The following is a 15,261-nucleotide window of genomic DNA, read 5'->3' as shown; positions in this document are numbered from 1 at the left end:
TAGAAAAATACAGAATTTTAAAGAAGTGCAACAGTGCTCAAGTGCAAAGGAAAATGCAAAGCAGGGAAGTCAGAGATAGCTAAAGGCTAAGTGAAGAGATTCGTTTTCTTTTTAATATATTTAAAGATTAATCAGACACTTTGAAGAGATTTTGGCAGAATGACCATATATGGATGAGTGAATGCATAGGTTAGGAGTACACATCAAAAGACTGCATGCTTTACTACTTTATGCAGCATATATGAGACATATGCCATATTTAGATGTCATTTTTCCTTTAAACCTAATCTATAAACCACCATAACCTTACAAAATGTGTTGACAGTGAGTCTAAAAATATACAAGATCAAGCAAATATCTTATAATGCACTGCCAGGTGGCAAGATGATGTTTTGGGTGTGAGCGAGCGGCAGTGGTGCGCTCAGCTGTCAGCATGCACGGGGTGGTGTGAGCATGCTAGTCAGGGAGTAATCCAGCCCTGAGCTAGTCATGTGCTGCAGTCATGGGTCTGGGCTGAGAGAGACAGAAGCCAGGCACATGACTCCTTAGACGCCCCTACCACCGCTGGTATGTAATGTTTGAGGAGGGAATTGTTGCGTGAGCTTTCTAATCACACACTCTGACCTAAGGGTGTTGTTATAACCAGTGTTGACGACAACTGTGATATTTAGAAATAAAATATTGACATTGTGGTAATAATATGCGATTATATAAATAATCCAGTGCCCCCAAAATTATTTCTGTCCTCACTTTGTCTGGCGCCCCTAATGCTGTCTATCTATAATTATCCATTAAAGTAGAAGTGTGTAAGATTTAGTGGTAAGTAGAGGTGAGGACTGCAGGTTGCAACCAGCTGACACTTTTCCTTTGTGCCAAGCGTAAAATCTTGGCGAGGATTCTTTCAGTGTTGATTTTCAGGAGGTTTTTTTTTTTTTTTTACCAGGAGCCAAATTATCCACAGAGGTCTCCTCCTCTCAACAAACAGACCTGGTGATTTAATCCAGTAAAAATGTAAAAATAATGGATGTAGTTATTGTGACGTCACCCATTGGTTTGTTGATAGCCATTTTGAAGCCTCGAGTTCCACATTTCCGTCATCGCAATGTTGGTTTTTTGGAGCCAGAGGTGACTTTTTTTGAACAAAAGGGTAGAGCTGACTCGTAAACTATAGCACCTTGCTGACAGCTTGTCACAAAAATGGCCCCGTCCTTGAACATGCACAGCTTTTGGCCTTAATAAACATGTAAATGGGTGAGTAATAAAAAAAATAATAAAATTCACCCTGTTAAGTTGTCATGGATGTTGAAACTAACTAAAGACACCAAAAAACACTTTATCAGGTTGTAAACATGTTTATGTCTGCTGGTCAATTGGACATTTTAACACAGGGGTCTCTGGGGATGTACTCTATTTGGATGCCAACAATAAGAATTTTCTCCTCCAGCGATGTACTTGTACAGCCCACCACTGCATTGCTGATTTTGTTCTCCGTCTCTCTTCTGAACACATCTGCCTCCATTGCATAAACTTAGCATCTTTCAACTTTGGAGCTGGACTTAAAGCCTCTGGGAACACAAATCACGTAAACGTTCTTAATATGTAATTGAGGGTCTTACATGCATAATAAAAAGCATCAGAAATGATCAGACATTAATCCAGCCTCAATCCAAATTGAGATGTGTTCATTTTTATTTTTTTCAATTTCCTGAACTTGGGTTGATTTGGGCGTGGTTATCCCTGATCCATGTCAGGTAATATGGATAAAGCCAATAAATAATTCAAAATCAGGTGTCAGTTGATCCTAATTTATCATGCCAAATTGAAATCCCTCGACGCTCCTTTCAATGGGGTGCGTTCAGAAACACTCACTCTGAAACTGGATCATTTGTAAATTTGGAGCGCTGTTGGAATACCCTTCAGGTATCCCACTCTGGGAGTGTCAGTGTACTCTGAGCAGCAAAGAGCAGCAAAGTGCCGAATGGAGTGAATTTGTCATGAACTTGACTGTTGATTGACTGTTCATTGACTCATGGAGAAATACTAGAACACTTCGCTCTGTCATCTTAGTGTAGAGTGTCCAATTTGATTTCGGGCGCAAACAGGTAGGGCTGTGCCACATAGATTCAGCTTTGCATGGAGACGATAGACAGTTGACAAAGGTGGGATCTGATCTGCCACGGCCACACAGTCTGGGAAAAAAATGCCATTGTCCTCAAAATGAGCTGTTTTGAGCTCTGTTTTCTAATAGTTGGGAACATTTATTTTCACTCAAATTTCTGTGGATACTTAATAAGACACTCAACTTTGATATGGTATATGCATTCTGACTATTTTAAGCCACGTTCCCAGAGGTGTTAAGTGGGTTTTCCCAGTGATTCAGCGGAGTCAGATCAATTAGAATCTGTGTTTATGATGTACTAAGGTGGTGAATCACAGTGTGGCTATAGGCTCTTATTTGCCTTGCTTGCAATAAAGAGATACTTTTTGTAACCTGTTGTTAAGGTTTTCCCACTAATGTATGCAAACTACACGGGCCTGCCTCCGTGAGCTTCTCCATCCTCACAGAAAGCAATTTCCACTTCTATAATATAAAAGCACTTCAGTGTAATAGCTACCTCTCACATTTTCAATCTTTCTGTGTATACTTTTGAGATAAGTTGAGCCACAGTGATATTTCTGTTTTGATCTGTTGCACTGTGCTGAAATGAGATGTTATTGCAGGGGCAGAAACACACGTGAGGTGACATTAATGACACACAAAGAAAAGGGCAGAGCAGGCTTGATTCAGAGAAGACGAGTGATTGATGTTTTACACAAACAGCAATGCTCCAGTCATGGGACACATGTGAAGCGTGAAGTGGTTATTAGTTTACCTGCCAGGTGGTATAATGTAGAAAAATAGCCTCCATTTCAAGTGACTGGTGACTCAGTCCATCAGTCAACCAACCATATATGTTTTTATTTATTTTTATTTTTTTTTTTACAATATATTGAATCGATTGACCACTGACTCCCATTTAAGAGAAGCATCCACCTGTATAGACTTTTTACTCTAGTGCATGAAAGAAAAAACAGCAAAATAAAACATGATCTTAGTTTTTTTTCTCCAGTTATTCTGTGTTGCATACAAACAGACTGCTCACTCATATACTGCACAGGCAACCGACATATCAAGTGGTGCTGGTTCAGTTACAGTGGATCTTTCTACTCCAGGGGTGCTGAAAGTTTTGCATATGATTAAGGCAGCACTAGAAAGATGATAAATCGTAATTTCCATGATGATGATTGAGGCTGGCTCCAAAACGGAGGCAAACCCCACAGATCCCCCATGTTAAAATGTCCAACTTAACATGAGAAATAAACATGTTTACAGCCTGCCACAGAAAATGTTTTGGCTGATTTTAGCATTTATGACAACTGTACAGGGGGTGAATTTTTATTAAACTTAACTATTTGAATTTTATTAAGTCCCAAAATTATGCATATTTAAAGGCGTGGCCCCTTTGAGTCATACGCTGTCTGTTAGGTGTCGCTACAGTCTGTGAGTCAGATCCACCCTCACTCCTCAGCACCAGCCTCTTACCCAAATATGCTCACTTTTGGCTTCAAAAATCCAAGATGCCAAACTTGAGGGTTCAAAACAGCAGTCCACAAACCAGTGGGTGATGTCATAATAGTTACGTCCTTTATTTTATACAGTCTATGTATGCACCTATGGCTTTCTAAAGGTTGTCATTCCTGTAGTGTGTTGAATGTAAGCTATTTAAAGTGAAAATACTGAAATGGATGACAAATGATTGAGATATAATAAATCCATTTAATGTTATATTTTAGGGCATCTTAAAAAAATGTCTCTGAGGGTTGCCATTGGCCCACAGCCCTCATACAAAAAAACAATGGCCTTTATGGTCGCTCACTTTTCCTAAAGCTGTCAGCATTAAACTTTCCTTTGGTGGTAAAGAGAGGAGGCTGTGCTGTTCATGAAAGCCAGTGAGAGCAGAGAGATATGAGATTAACGCAGCACGGAGCACACGCTGTCTGCAGCTGGTGAGCCTTCATGTTAGCAGCAAACAGGCTGAATCCAAATTCCTGATGGCTCCATGTCTTCTGCATGGATACTGAGCTTGAAGCAATATTCTCTAAAATATGAAGCTATGTCTTACTGCAGTGCTGAAGTCTAAAATAAGAATTTCTCTATGCTGATGTTTTGTTCATCATTTAATGTTGATTTTGTTTCCTTTTTTATACTTGTATTTCCAGTGGTGTGTCTGTGTAAAAATGAAAAGATGACAATATGCCAAGTGCTGTAAGTCCACTATACATACCCAATTAAAAAAAGGGGAAGGTTGTGTAAAACATAAATAAAAACAACATTTGCAAATCTTTTTAAACCAGTACTCAATTGAATGTAGTACAAAGACAAGCAAACAAACAAATAAATGTCTTGTATCAAGGAAAGTTAAGTGCACACCAAGGTGCTCAGGTTGACAATTATTTATTAATAGCTCACATTAAAAAAAAGAAGAGTGAATTAGGCCTCTTGCATATCACTTCTTCAGATTCTCTCTGTTTATAAACCATCAGCTGTTTCATCTAAACCATTATGTGCTAATTATCAGACAATGAAACTGGTGTGTTTCAACATCAGAAGTCATATTAACTGCTGTGTTACTATGTAGAGTGAGTTTCAATATAAATAAGTGTCAACCTGAGCATCCTGGTTTGCGATGGAACTTTACTTTTCTTGGTTTATTGTTATCCAGCACCGGCTGGCACCCAGGAGAGAGGCACAGCTGCACAGGGCTTTTTAAATAAATATCGTGTCCTTAGATATTGGACCGACATTCATCAGGTGGACACAAAAACAACTTCAAATAAATTACCATGTTGCTCTGTAACTGCTGGATGTGAAAATAAGCAACTGTTTCTTACCAAGTTTGCTGTATTAACTTTAAAGGTGATGATATGTTAAAATTTTGTTTCCCAACTTGTTTCCGCTGCCCTCTTGTGGCAAAAACTCTCTCAACTCTTTAAAATGGAAAAAAAATATACCCGGAGGAGGAATGTTCTAGTCGACTTTGAATGTGTACAGTACTTTAAAACAAGTGTACTTCTCTGCCCACAGTGTTTTAAGCTTTGCCGCTGTGTTTCAGGTCTGGGCGGAGCGTTTGGCTACCTGGTGGGAGCTATGGACTGGGGTCACTCTGTGATGGGTCAGCTGCTGGGCTCAGAGTATCAAGTCATCTATTTCTTCTCAGCATTGACCTGGGGTATCTTTCTCACCGTGCATCTCTTCAGTATCCCAGAGCAACCTCTGGGCAAGGACCGCTCCACCTCCGACCTCTCTCCTCCCAGTGCCCTCCGCCTGCTGGGGTCACATAGCAATGGTTATGGGGCACTGGCTAACAAAGAGCCTGTCTCACCGATAGCCCCCTCGTCTGTCCCAGACCTCAGGCCAAGGTCGTTTTCTGCTCTCGGAGAGGCCAACTCAGTGACCTCCAGTGCCAAGCAGCCAAACAAGGAGGTATGTAATGTGCAGGATAAACAGGATGCATGTGTTTATATACATGTGGCACAGATTTTCTTTATGTATCCATCTGTGCTCATGGTCACAGGGAGACTTTTATGAAGCTATTAAGAGGAAATGGACTTGGAATATAGTCCTAATATCAGTTCTATTGGAAGCTAAGTGGTGGGGAAAGTCAGGTAAACATGTTGCCTTTATTGAAAGATGTGAGCACAGTGACAATGTGGTGTGTATATTTACACATCAAAGACAAAAGCTTTTAGTGATGGCATCTGAAAGTCACAGAATGACTGTTGAATAATTTCATTTGATCTCACTGTGCAGTCATAAAAGTAGCGACAAACAGTCATTTCAAGCATCAACATACATACTATATGTCCGTAGTCTAGCTTCGGGGTTCAATTTTTCCTTAAACACTGTTTTCACACTGACCTGCAGATCCATTCAGTGTTTTTCCATCCATCCATTCTGCCTGTCAGAAAACACAAACCCACGACCTTTCTGCTGAGAGGAGACAGCACTAACCGCTCTTCAAATTCATTTCACAAAATGAAAACTAAAGTAATTGCTGTTCTTATGGTGCTTAAAGCACAGTGACATAAAAAGCCCTGCAACAAGCGAGTGCAATTAGGGCTTAAAAAGATTTCAAGCATTGCAGTTTCAGCTTCAGAGTGCCCCAAGCCATCTCTTTGACAGGGTGACCAACTGTTTTTTGTTTTTGTTCATAGCCAGAACAATGTAAGGAATCGCAGGCCAAACAATAGTAAATGTGCAGTTTTCAACCAGTTACACAGCAACAAAGGCAGTGTTTCAAGACCAGAAAAGCTCACCATAAAAAGCTCATTTTCTATCAAAACTACAGTTTAATGTTTGACATCACAGTAGTTTATTGGTGTGCCCACACCAATATATATCAACCGGTTATCGATAACTCTAGGTGAAGTAGCGATATTTGGTGTTCAGTTTAAGAAGTGCTCATAGTTGGTCAAAGTGACATCAACATCATGTTTAAACTCAGCTGTGAAGTTTACATACAGTGCAATTTGCTAGAAGTATGCTTATTCTAGTTTATTTTTAAAACTTGCCTCGCGCCATTTAAAAACAGGAAGCGGGGCCGCAGTTGGTCCACACACCATAGTTTGGCCGCACCTGATCCATGATAAGACAATAAGATCACTGGTTTCCTGGTTTCCTTCATTTCTGTGAAGAATACTAAATGAAATTGTTTGAGTTAAGATTATTATTTTAGATATGAACTGAAAAACAATCTCACAGTATAAAGGTACAGTGAAGACATAAAATACATCTGAAATATTTATTAAATATGTCATAATTGTATAATGTATAATTATTTAATGATAGAAAAGGGTGCTATAAAGAAAACTGTTGGGAACCACTGAATTAGATGAATGATTTTACATATAAATATTCGATTGTCTGACTTTATTAACTAAACTAACTAACTTACCCCTCAAAATGACCATTTGCTTACCAGTTATTAACCCTATATTACACTGAATTTGTAAGGAAAGCGTGTTTTTCTCTCATGATTTCACTAATGAAGAATGCAAAAAAACTGAGAAAACCTTTAATGAACTGAAGTAATATTGATCAGCATTAAACAACAGCAAAACTATATCAAAACATCAGTTTACACTTTGTTTTTTGTGTTTTAATTAGTTTGGATTCTGCAAACTCACACAGTGACACAAACTATCAGTTGTAGGCAGCGGTTAACACGCAGCTCTGGTATTCATATGAAGCTTGGATTATACTGCTCGAGTTGTGTGAGAATTTGTTAAGTGATGTTTTTGATGAACTTTTGCTCTTTTTAAACACTGAGCCCAGTGACTTCAATTCATATAGAATTATCTCTCTTTTTGGATTCTTCGTTCACCAGAGGCATGCGTAAAAAGTTTTCTTTCATTAACAAACTCTAATTTTCTTTCGAGTCGCATCTCACTACCACATCAAAACCAGCTTAACCTGCTGCTTTTCTGGTGTAAACTGCAATTAAAAATACACCAGCCGAAGACTACTCTGTCCTCTGTGTTCTCCTTCCACCGCTCGGCCAGTTCTTCACAGGAATATTCATAACTCAATATCCCTGAGGATGTTTGAGTTCAAATGAGTAATTAGGCCATGCTCTAGAGTGGAAACTCTTCAAACAGCCTCATGAAGATGATGTGAAGTGTTCTGTGAATATATCCTGTGCAACGCAAAATTGTCATGTGATTTCCTACAGTATTCATGAATTCTTTTCTGAAACTCCGATCATCAGTCGCTCCCTCAAACCCATCCAGCCGGGTTTCTGTTTAATGTGTCTTGATGAAAAGAAACGGGATCTATCACAAGACTTGGTGTCATCCTTTTTATACAACTCACTTTGGTAGCCTTGCTTTGATGTTTGATTAATAATCTCTAATATTTCATGCTTTGGTAGTCCTTATCTTAGCTCTCATTGCTCTGGCTGTCTATTCTGCCCTTTATTTCACACTTCGGTGAGTTTAAACAGTGAATGTTTCTGTAATAAAAAAAATTATTACTGATGCAAAGTTTTTCACTTATAAAAGCAAACGATTACAATGTCATATCAGGACTTCATTTAATGCTTCTGAAGTGTGCATAACCGTATGGTATTATCTGTTTTATCTTTCAACATCTCCTGTCTCTTACCCTTGATCAGAGTCCTTAACGTGACTCCTCTGAGAAGTTTATGTTCCTTCATTCATTCCAATTAAGATCATTAGGATGTGGACGTCTAGTTTTTTTTTAAGCTTTTGAGCTGACACTTAAGCACCACCAGCAATGAAACACAAGGAGAGTAATGAGTGCTTCGAAAGAAGAAGCTTTTCTATTTTATTTTAGTACTTCTGTCAGCGTTGTAGCCATTGGCGCTGATGTCTGTGATGTTTGTGTATCTACAGGCTCAGAAAAGGATGACATTCAGGTCAATGATGAAAACTATCATCAACATGCCAAACCACTATCGCTACCTGTGTGTCAGTCACCTGCTGGGATGGACGGCTTTCCTCTGCAATATGCTCTTCTTCACTGATTTTATGGGACAGGTATGTATTTTAAGAGTGTGGCTCGGTGTGATTGGCGTTCAGGTGTGGCTTATGTTCCCATCTGTGTGGCAGGTTGGTGGTGGATTGCAGTGGCTGATGGCATTGTGTTGTTGACATCACTTTTAACCACAGACTTTATAAAGTAATGGGCATAGCTACTGTGACGTCACCAATTGGTTTGTGGACTGCCATCTTGGATTTGTGAAGTCAGAAGTGACCATATTTGGACGTTAGGATGGAGCTAACCTTAATGCTAGCTGCTAGCTTGGTTAGTACGGTGCATTTACAGTCTGGTTAAATGTGATCACGATAATGATCATTTCTGCTAGAAAAAAAAGAACTTAAGAGCTTAAAACTCATAAAACAAATTGTACATCCCAGTAAAATGATATATCCAGCGTTTATGGGCAGGCATGCATGTCCATGGTCCACCCAAGGGCTATTTGGGGCCCTTGAACAAATTTTAAATGACCCTCAATGAGGTGATATAGTGTGTTTGTAGACATATTTTGGTCTCTGAACAAGCCCCCACTAATTCTGAAGACTCCTAGGAGTCCAGGTTTTTATAACAAAAATGACTGTATTGAGCACAATCCTGTGTAAGAAAAAGTTGTGTACTTGGTATTAATACGTTTATTGCTAAAACCACAAGGCAATTAATTGGCAGGAGTTTGAACTATTTTTAGCATTCTATAATCATTTCAGTCATTTGAGCCTAAGGCAAAACGTGGGGATTCTTTTTCATGTGTTTCATGTCATTGTGAACTGGGCTAGACTGTTGAGGCAGCATTTTATGTATAGTAAGTCGCTCCCTGTTGGAGGCCGAAAGAAAGGAAAAGATGAAAGCTTGTCTTAATGAGGGTGGCTGTCATTAAATATCTATATCAGTGAAGCCATGTGCTTTAACTTCTAGCCTTGAAAAAGCCAAGCTTGTATTTTAACACTCTAAATAATGGCTGTCTTTGCTTTTCAGATTGTGTACAAGGGAGATCCTTATGCAGACCATAACTCCACAGCCTACGCCACATACGAGAGAGGAGTCGAAGTGGGCTGCTGGGGGCTGTGTATCAATGCTGTGTCCTCTGCTCTCTACTCCTGTACGTAAATGAAACATTATGTATGTGTTTAATTCACAGCAGTTACCATCCATTAGTATCATTATGCCCGGCACACTGACATCATTAGTTCCTCTGTGAATGACAACCCGTCAAGGTTTGGCAAAGAAATGAGTAGCAGTCAGCAATTACCACCTCCTTGTCTCTTTTGTGTCGGGATCACAGGTGGTAGTGTGCCGCTGCCGTTCATTAGCTGCACAAAAGAAACACGTTTCCCCAGAGGTATGCTGATTAATGTTTCATTCAAATGCAGCATGTAGGTCTGCTATAGCAGCAGCTATGTAAAAATAAAAATAACAATGAAAAGCGAGGGAGAGACATAAGAGCTCGGTCACATAAAGTGCTGGTGTCCCTGCATTTCTTGAGTGTGAAATTGGCTCTATTTATATTCTGGATGCTGAGAAAAATTGTCTTTTTACAAGTTTTTTTTTGTGACATTGCTGCTCTGAAATGAAAGATAGGCTGTGGCCCTCCGTCGTCTGATACCAACGCAGAAGGTGTCTGTATGAGATGCACAGCTTCCTCCTGGGTGAAACACGTTATAACTCATAAAAAATGTTGTGAAAAAGTAGCAGTTGGGTTAGGACAATAAAACAACTTGATTAGGTTTAGAGAAAAGATCACATTGAAATGTAATGTGACTCAGTGCTGCCCCACTGTTCTGTGATTGGCTCGAACTCATCACATCAAACATTAACCAGCACCAAAGACGGGAGACTATGCAGAACACTCAAGGAAAAAAAAGCAGCATAAGGACAAGAATGTGACATACGCCTGTTACATAACGTTACGTTAAAGAAGTCAAACATATTTTTCATGTTACATGGGACACCAACAGCGTTCTCCTGGGTGAAAGTCCTGTGTTTGTTTGACCCAGCCATTGACCCTGAACTCTTCTGTATGCAGACTTTGTCACTCTTTGCCATAACTGTTTCACAGGAACGTAGAAAGTAAAGATACTTGGCGTAGAAAGAAAAAAACTAAATAAATAAATAATTGCCGTAGCTACCGTCATGTCAGCCACTGATTTGTGGATTCCTGTTTTTAAAGCTGCAAATGTGGTATTTTGGCATCACCATCCAGAAGTGACCATATTTGGACAAGAGGGTAGAGCTGTGGAGAAGTGAGGCGAAGAGCTACCTGAGAAGCCGAAGACACTATCGGCTGACAGCCTGTCACTTAAGCGGCTCCACCCTTAAATAAGCACAACTTTAACCCTTGACAAAATGTAAAGTAGTGGGCTACAACGGCGCTCAGTGCAACTTTTTGGCCAAGACACAACAATGTGAGCCGACGTGGCAGTGGGCTTTCATCGCCCCCGTTGTTGTTTTGTGTGTCACGGCTTTTAGAGACATTAGGTGCAGGAGTTCTCTTTCATTTCTGTTTCTGATTTTCCACTAAGCTATTTAGGACATTTAGGTATTTATTTTCGCTTTTGATTCTTTTTAGATAGCATTAGCAGCTCTTGTTTTCAAGAGCCCCCCTTTGATTTTATTTCCGTCTTTAAGTTGAACTGCACCCAAAAGCCCTTTTTCCTTTGTAGTATGCCACACATTTTTGTTAATAAATAACTTAATTTCACCAGAAACTTCTCTTTTGCTGTTGCTTTCCTTTCCCTTTGCGAGCTGGGTTGTAACAACCGAAAAACATGCAAAGCGTCTGTATATGATGACCTGGGAGTCAGACACAGCTCTGCAAACTGTGGAGGGTTTAATGTCTTTTAGAGGCACAATGCCATTAAAAACAAAGCCATTGTCCCATAATCCAACTCAAACTATTTCTCTGTAATGATGTGTGTGTTTGTGTGTTTTCAGACGTGCAGCGTTTCCTCCTCCCATACATCGGCCTGAAGGGATTATATTTCATGGGCTACTTTGTATTCGGCATGGGCACCAGCCTGATCGGCCTCTTCCCTAACATCATCGCAACGCTGATCCTCTGCAGCGTGTTCGGCGTCATGTCCAGCACGCTCTACACCATCCCATTCAATCTGATAGCGGAGTATCAGCGGGAAGAGGAGGTATGGGGCTGGCAGGGGAAATTGGTGTTCAGGGCTGAGATGTAAATGAGTAGAGAGAAATAACATTAATTGGGTGTGTGCAACAAAGCTAGGCTGAATCAATTAGGATGTTTGGTTTTTTTTAGTTTTCAGGGCCAAAATTGAATGCATCTGCTCAGCCGTCTTGTGTGTGCAGCTTTGCTTCAGTTTAATGGTTGAATCCTTTTAACTCTTCACCCACATAAAGTGCCAAATAGCTTCTTATCAACAGGTGCATCAAGTGCTTACCTGCAGTCTGAGGCATGCAACATTTTCCCAACATCAAATGCCATAAATGTATTATCCAGAAACAACGCCATGCATTCATAAAACTATACACAAATAAGACAATTAAACAATATCAACATTTTTTTGTGTGAGCCATGTGGGCAATTCTGCAACCATTTCAAATTAAGCTGCAACAGTGAGTCTAATGATTGATTAGTTGATCAATGGGGAGTTAATCAGCTATGAATCAGCTATTTTTTAACCAAATATGATATTTGCTGGTTCTGAAATGTGAAAATAATGTGCATTTCTATGACATGCACAAGAATAACCTGAATGTCTTTGAATTTGCTGTTCAGAAAAAAACAAGTCAGATGATTGCAGTACTTAGAGCTGTGGGAAGTGAATAATGACAGGCAATTTTGACAGTTTCCCAGACAAAAATGATATGTTATTAGAGAAAGTAATGTGCAGATTAAGCCTTTGAAACCTGCTGATAACGGTTTTCTTGTGCTGTGTTCAGACGCCTTTTACAAGCATTTAAACCTTTCAAATGTAACTATATATATTAGTTGATTTCTTTCAAAAATAAGTGAAAGAGGCGGTCAGCAGCTTTGCATGAACTGTCCCATAAACTGGAAAAATAATAGTAAAAGGTGACAAGAGCATGACCGGAAAAATTAGCCTTAAAAAAGGGGAGAAGCATTATATAACTATCAAATAACTATGGTAAAATATCAATAAAACCATATTTATAAGTATTATAAGTAATATGTTTTTGAAATTAAGTCACACAATATGTATTCATGGTATTCCTGTTCCTCATAGTTTTTTTTTTCTATTTTCAGGTATTTGTCTAGAAAATGTTTACTGATTTCTTGCAAATGTTTTGGCAATTTTTTGTAAAGCAGCTCATTGCTTTCTTTTCATGTTTTTTTTTTTTAGAGGAATCAAGTCAATTTCCTTTGTTTCAAAGAACTGATCAATAATTAAAACAACTGCCAGTTGCAGCCCTAATTTTTAACCAATTTGCCCCAAGTGGTAGAGCGGGTTGTTCTGTATTCGGACGGTCAGGGGTTCGATCCCAGGCTCAACATGTCAAAGTATCCTTGGGCAAGGGACGAACCGCATATTGTTCCAGGTGGCTGTTCCATCGGTGTGTGTATGTGTATGAATAGTTAAAAACTGAGTAGCAGGTGGCACTTTGTACAATAGCCATGGCCACCAGTGTATGAATGTGCTTGTGAATGTGTGGATGTGAGTAGCGCTTTAAGTGGTCTAACAGATACAAAACAGCTATATAAGTGCAGATCCATTTACTATTTAAATGATTTGAGTAGGCGAACGTTTCATTTAACTTAAAGAACTCGATTTAGTATTTTAATTGCAAAATGCTTGAGGATTCAGTGGAGAAAAAACATTAATTGAACTGAGAGCAGAAGAAAGCTGAGAAAACCCTGAATACCCTTCAAATAATGCAACTGAACAGAAGCTGCCAGTCGACCCTCACTGTCTGGTAACATCCAAACCGTCAGACTGTATCACACTGTTTCTGTTATACATTTAAAGTCTAAAGCCAAAACTGAGATAACCCTTAAAACTTCCCCAGAGCCACAGAGGACATTACACAACTACTTTCACAGGCTCAGTGCTCGTTGTGAAGACTTCAAAAAACATTGACTTGTGAAATTGGTTTAGTACCCATTTAACTGAATTTACTTTATTACACAAGGATGAATCATTTAGCGTCAATACTGTTTTCCAGAAAGTCTTGGGAAATTAGAATAACCAAAAAAGCAGTAATATGATTCAAATATATCAAATAACAGTAACAGGCTGTCAATCCAGTACTTTTATTTTATGTGAGAGTTATTTATTTAATGCTTCTCATTAGATATATACATTCCTTCATTTCTGTTTACTTTCAGTTTATTCATTTGCAACGACTGTCTACCACACATTTTTGCCCACACATTTATGTTATTTTTTTGAATGATATATGTATTTAGCTTCTGTGCTGATTTATGTGCTAGATAATAGATCATTTTGTTTTTGACTTACAGGATTTCCTATGAAACGTATTTAATGAGAGACACAATGCTGAAAAAATGCAAATATAGCAAGACAAAACGAAAGTGAATCTAGGGTTAGTTTTTACATTCACTTTCCCCGGCGAGTGTTTTTACTGACAATCCTGTACAAATACCATTAAAGAACTCGGCGATCTGTGTGATTACATTATACCGGAGGCTGCTATTGAAAGCAGCCTCTTCAGCAGAAGAGATTCCAGGGACAGGCTGGATCTTTTTTGTCGCTTATATTTCATGGAATATTGTGAAAGAATTAGGGAGATATAGTGGCGTCTGGGGGTGAGGATTGCAGATTGCAATCAGCTGTAACTTCTACCAGTTAGAGTTCCCTCAGTGTTTGTTGATCAGGAGTTTTTATCCAGTAGCTGAATTATCCCCAGAGGTGTCCCTATCTCCAAAACAAATGGACGTGGTGATTTAAACAGGTAAAAACACTGAATAAAGCAGATAAACATTACAAATAAGGGTTCCTCCGGCTCTGTTTCATGTTGTAGAAATGACATTAGCCCACCACTTGGTAATGAATGCTCACCTTTTTTTTCTGTTAACTTAAGATCCAGACATTCAGGAAGTTCTTGCTCTGAGCTAAATTATCTGCAGACGTCTCTTCCTCCAAAATTAATCGACTTGCTGATTTAAAGCGGTAAAAAAGAAAGACAGAAAAGAGCTGTTTTAAATTAAAAATCAGTGTTTTTCCTACATTGCCCATCACAGAGGGGCTTCCAACAACAACATGAAAAGGCGAATGTCCCTCTCTGGAGCCGGTGTTCTTTGCTAATCTATAAAAATGGCAGTGCAACGTGGTGATCTCCGTATGGGAGGACCTGCTTCTATATACAGCTCATTCTGAGGTATCGAAAACATGACGATTCTTATTTTCAAGTGATTATACACAAAATAACACACACTTTTTATATTATATTCCATTTCTGCTGATATAGCCCCCTAAATCTTAAACACTGGACCTTTAAAAATACCACTGTCATTAAAGAGACTGTGGTAAGAGACTTGGGTATTTTCGATTCCAGTTGACAGACGAAGGACAAAATTAAACTTTTTAATTTTGCTGAACGAGTGGTTTTCAGTTTCATTTTGAACAGCGTCAGCCCCATTCACAACATCATGTCTGAAAACTAACAGACTGAATCATCTAAAAAAGTGTGTACTCATAAAAAAATAATAAAATACAACT

At 39.0% G+C, this 15,261-nt stretch overlaps 1 protein-coding gene across 6 annotated transcripts in view; it reads left to right on the top strand.

Annotated features, from left to right (window-relative positions):
• Positions 1-15,261, top strand: part of slc45a2 (solute carrier family 45 member 2) — a 32,222-nt gene that overhangs the window by 16,345 nt on the left and 616 nt on the right. For all 6 annotated transcript variants that reach the window (XM_042509450.2, XM_042509451.2, XM_088070863.1 and 3 more), the window contains 4 exons: positions 5,154-5,524; positions 8,455-8,598; positions 9,572-9,695; positions 11,528-11,733. In XM_042509450.2, coding sequence (XP_042365384.2) covers positions 5,154-5,524; positions 8,455-8,598; positions 9,572-9,695; positions 11,528-11,733 — 845 coding nt within the window. The remainder of the gene's footprint in view (positions 1-5,153; positions 5,525-8,454; positions 8,599-9,571; positions 9,696-11,527; positions 11,734-15,261) is intronic.

Source organism: Plectropomus leopardus, chromosome 20 (assembly GCF_026936395.1).
Source record: "Plectropomus leopardus strain MGB_pleo_1.0 chromosome 20, ASM2693639v1, whole genome shotgun sequence".
NCBI classification, from domain to species: domain Eukaryota; kingdom Metazoa; phylum Chordata; class Actinopteri; order Perciformes; family Serranidae; genus Plectropomus; species Plectropomus leopardus.
This window is presented reverse-complemented; position numbering and strand designations above follow the sequence as displayed.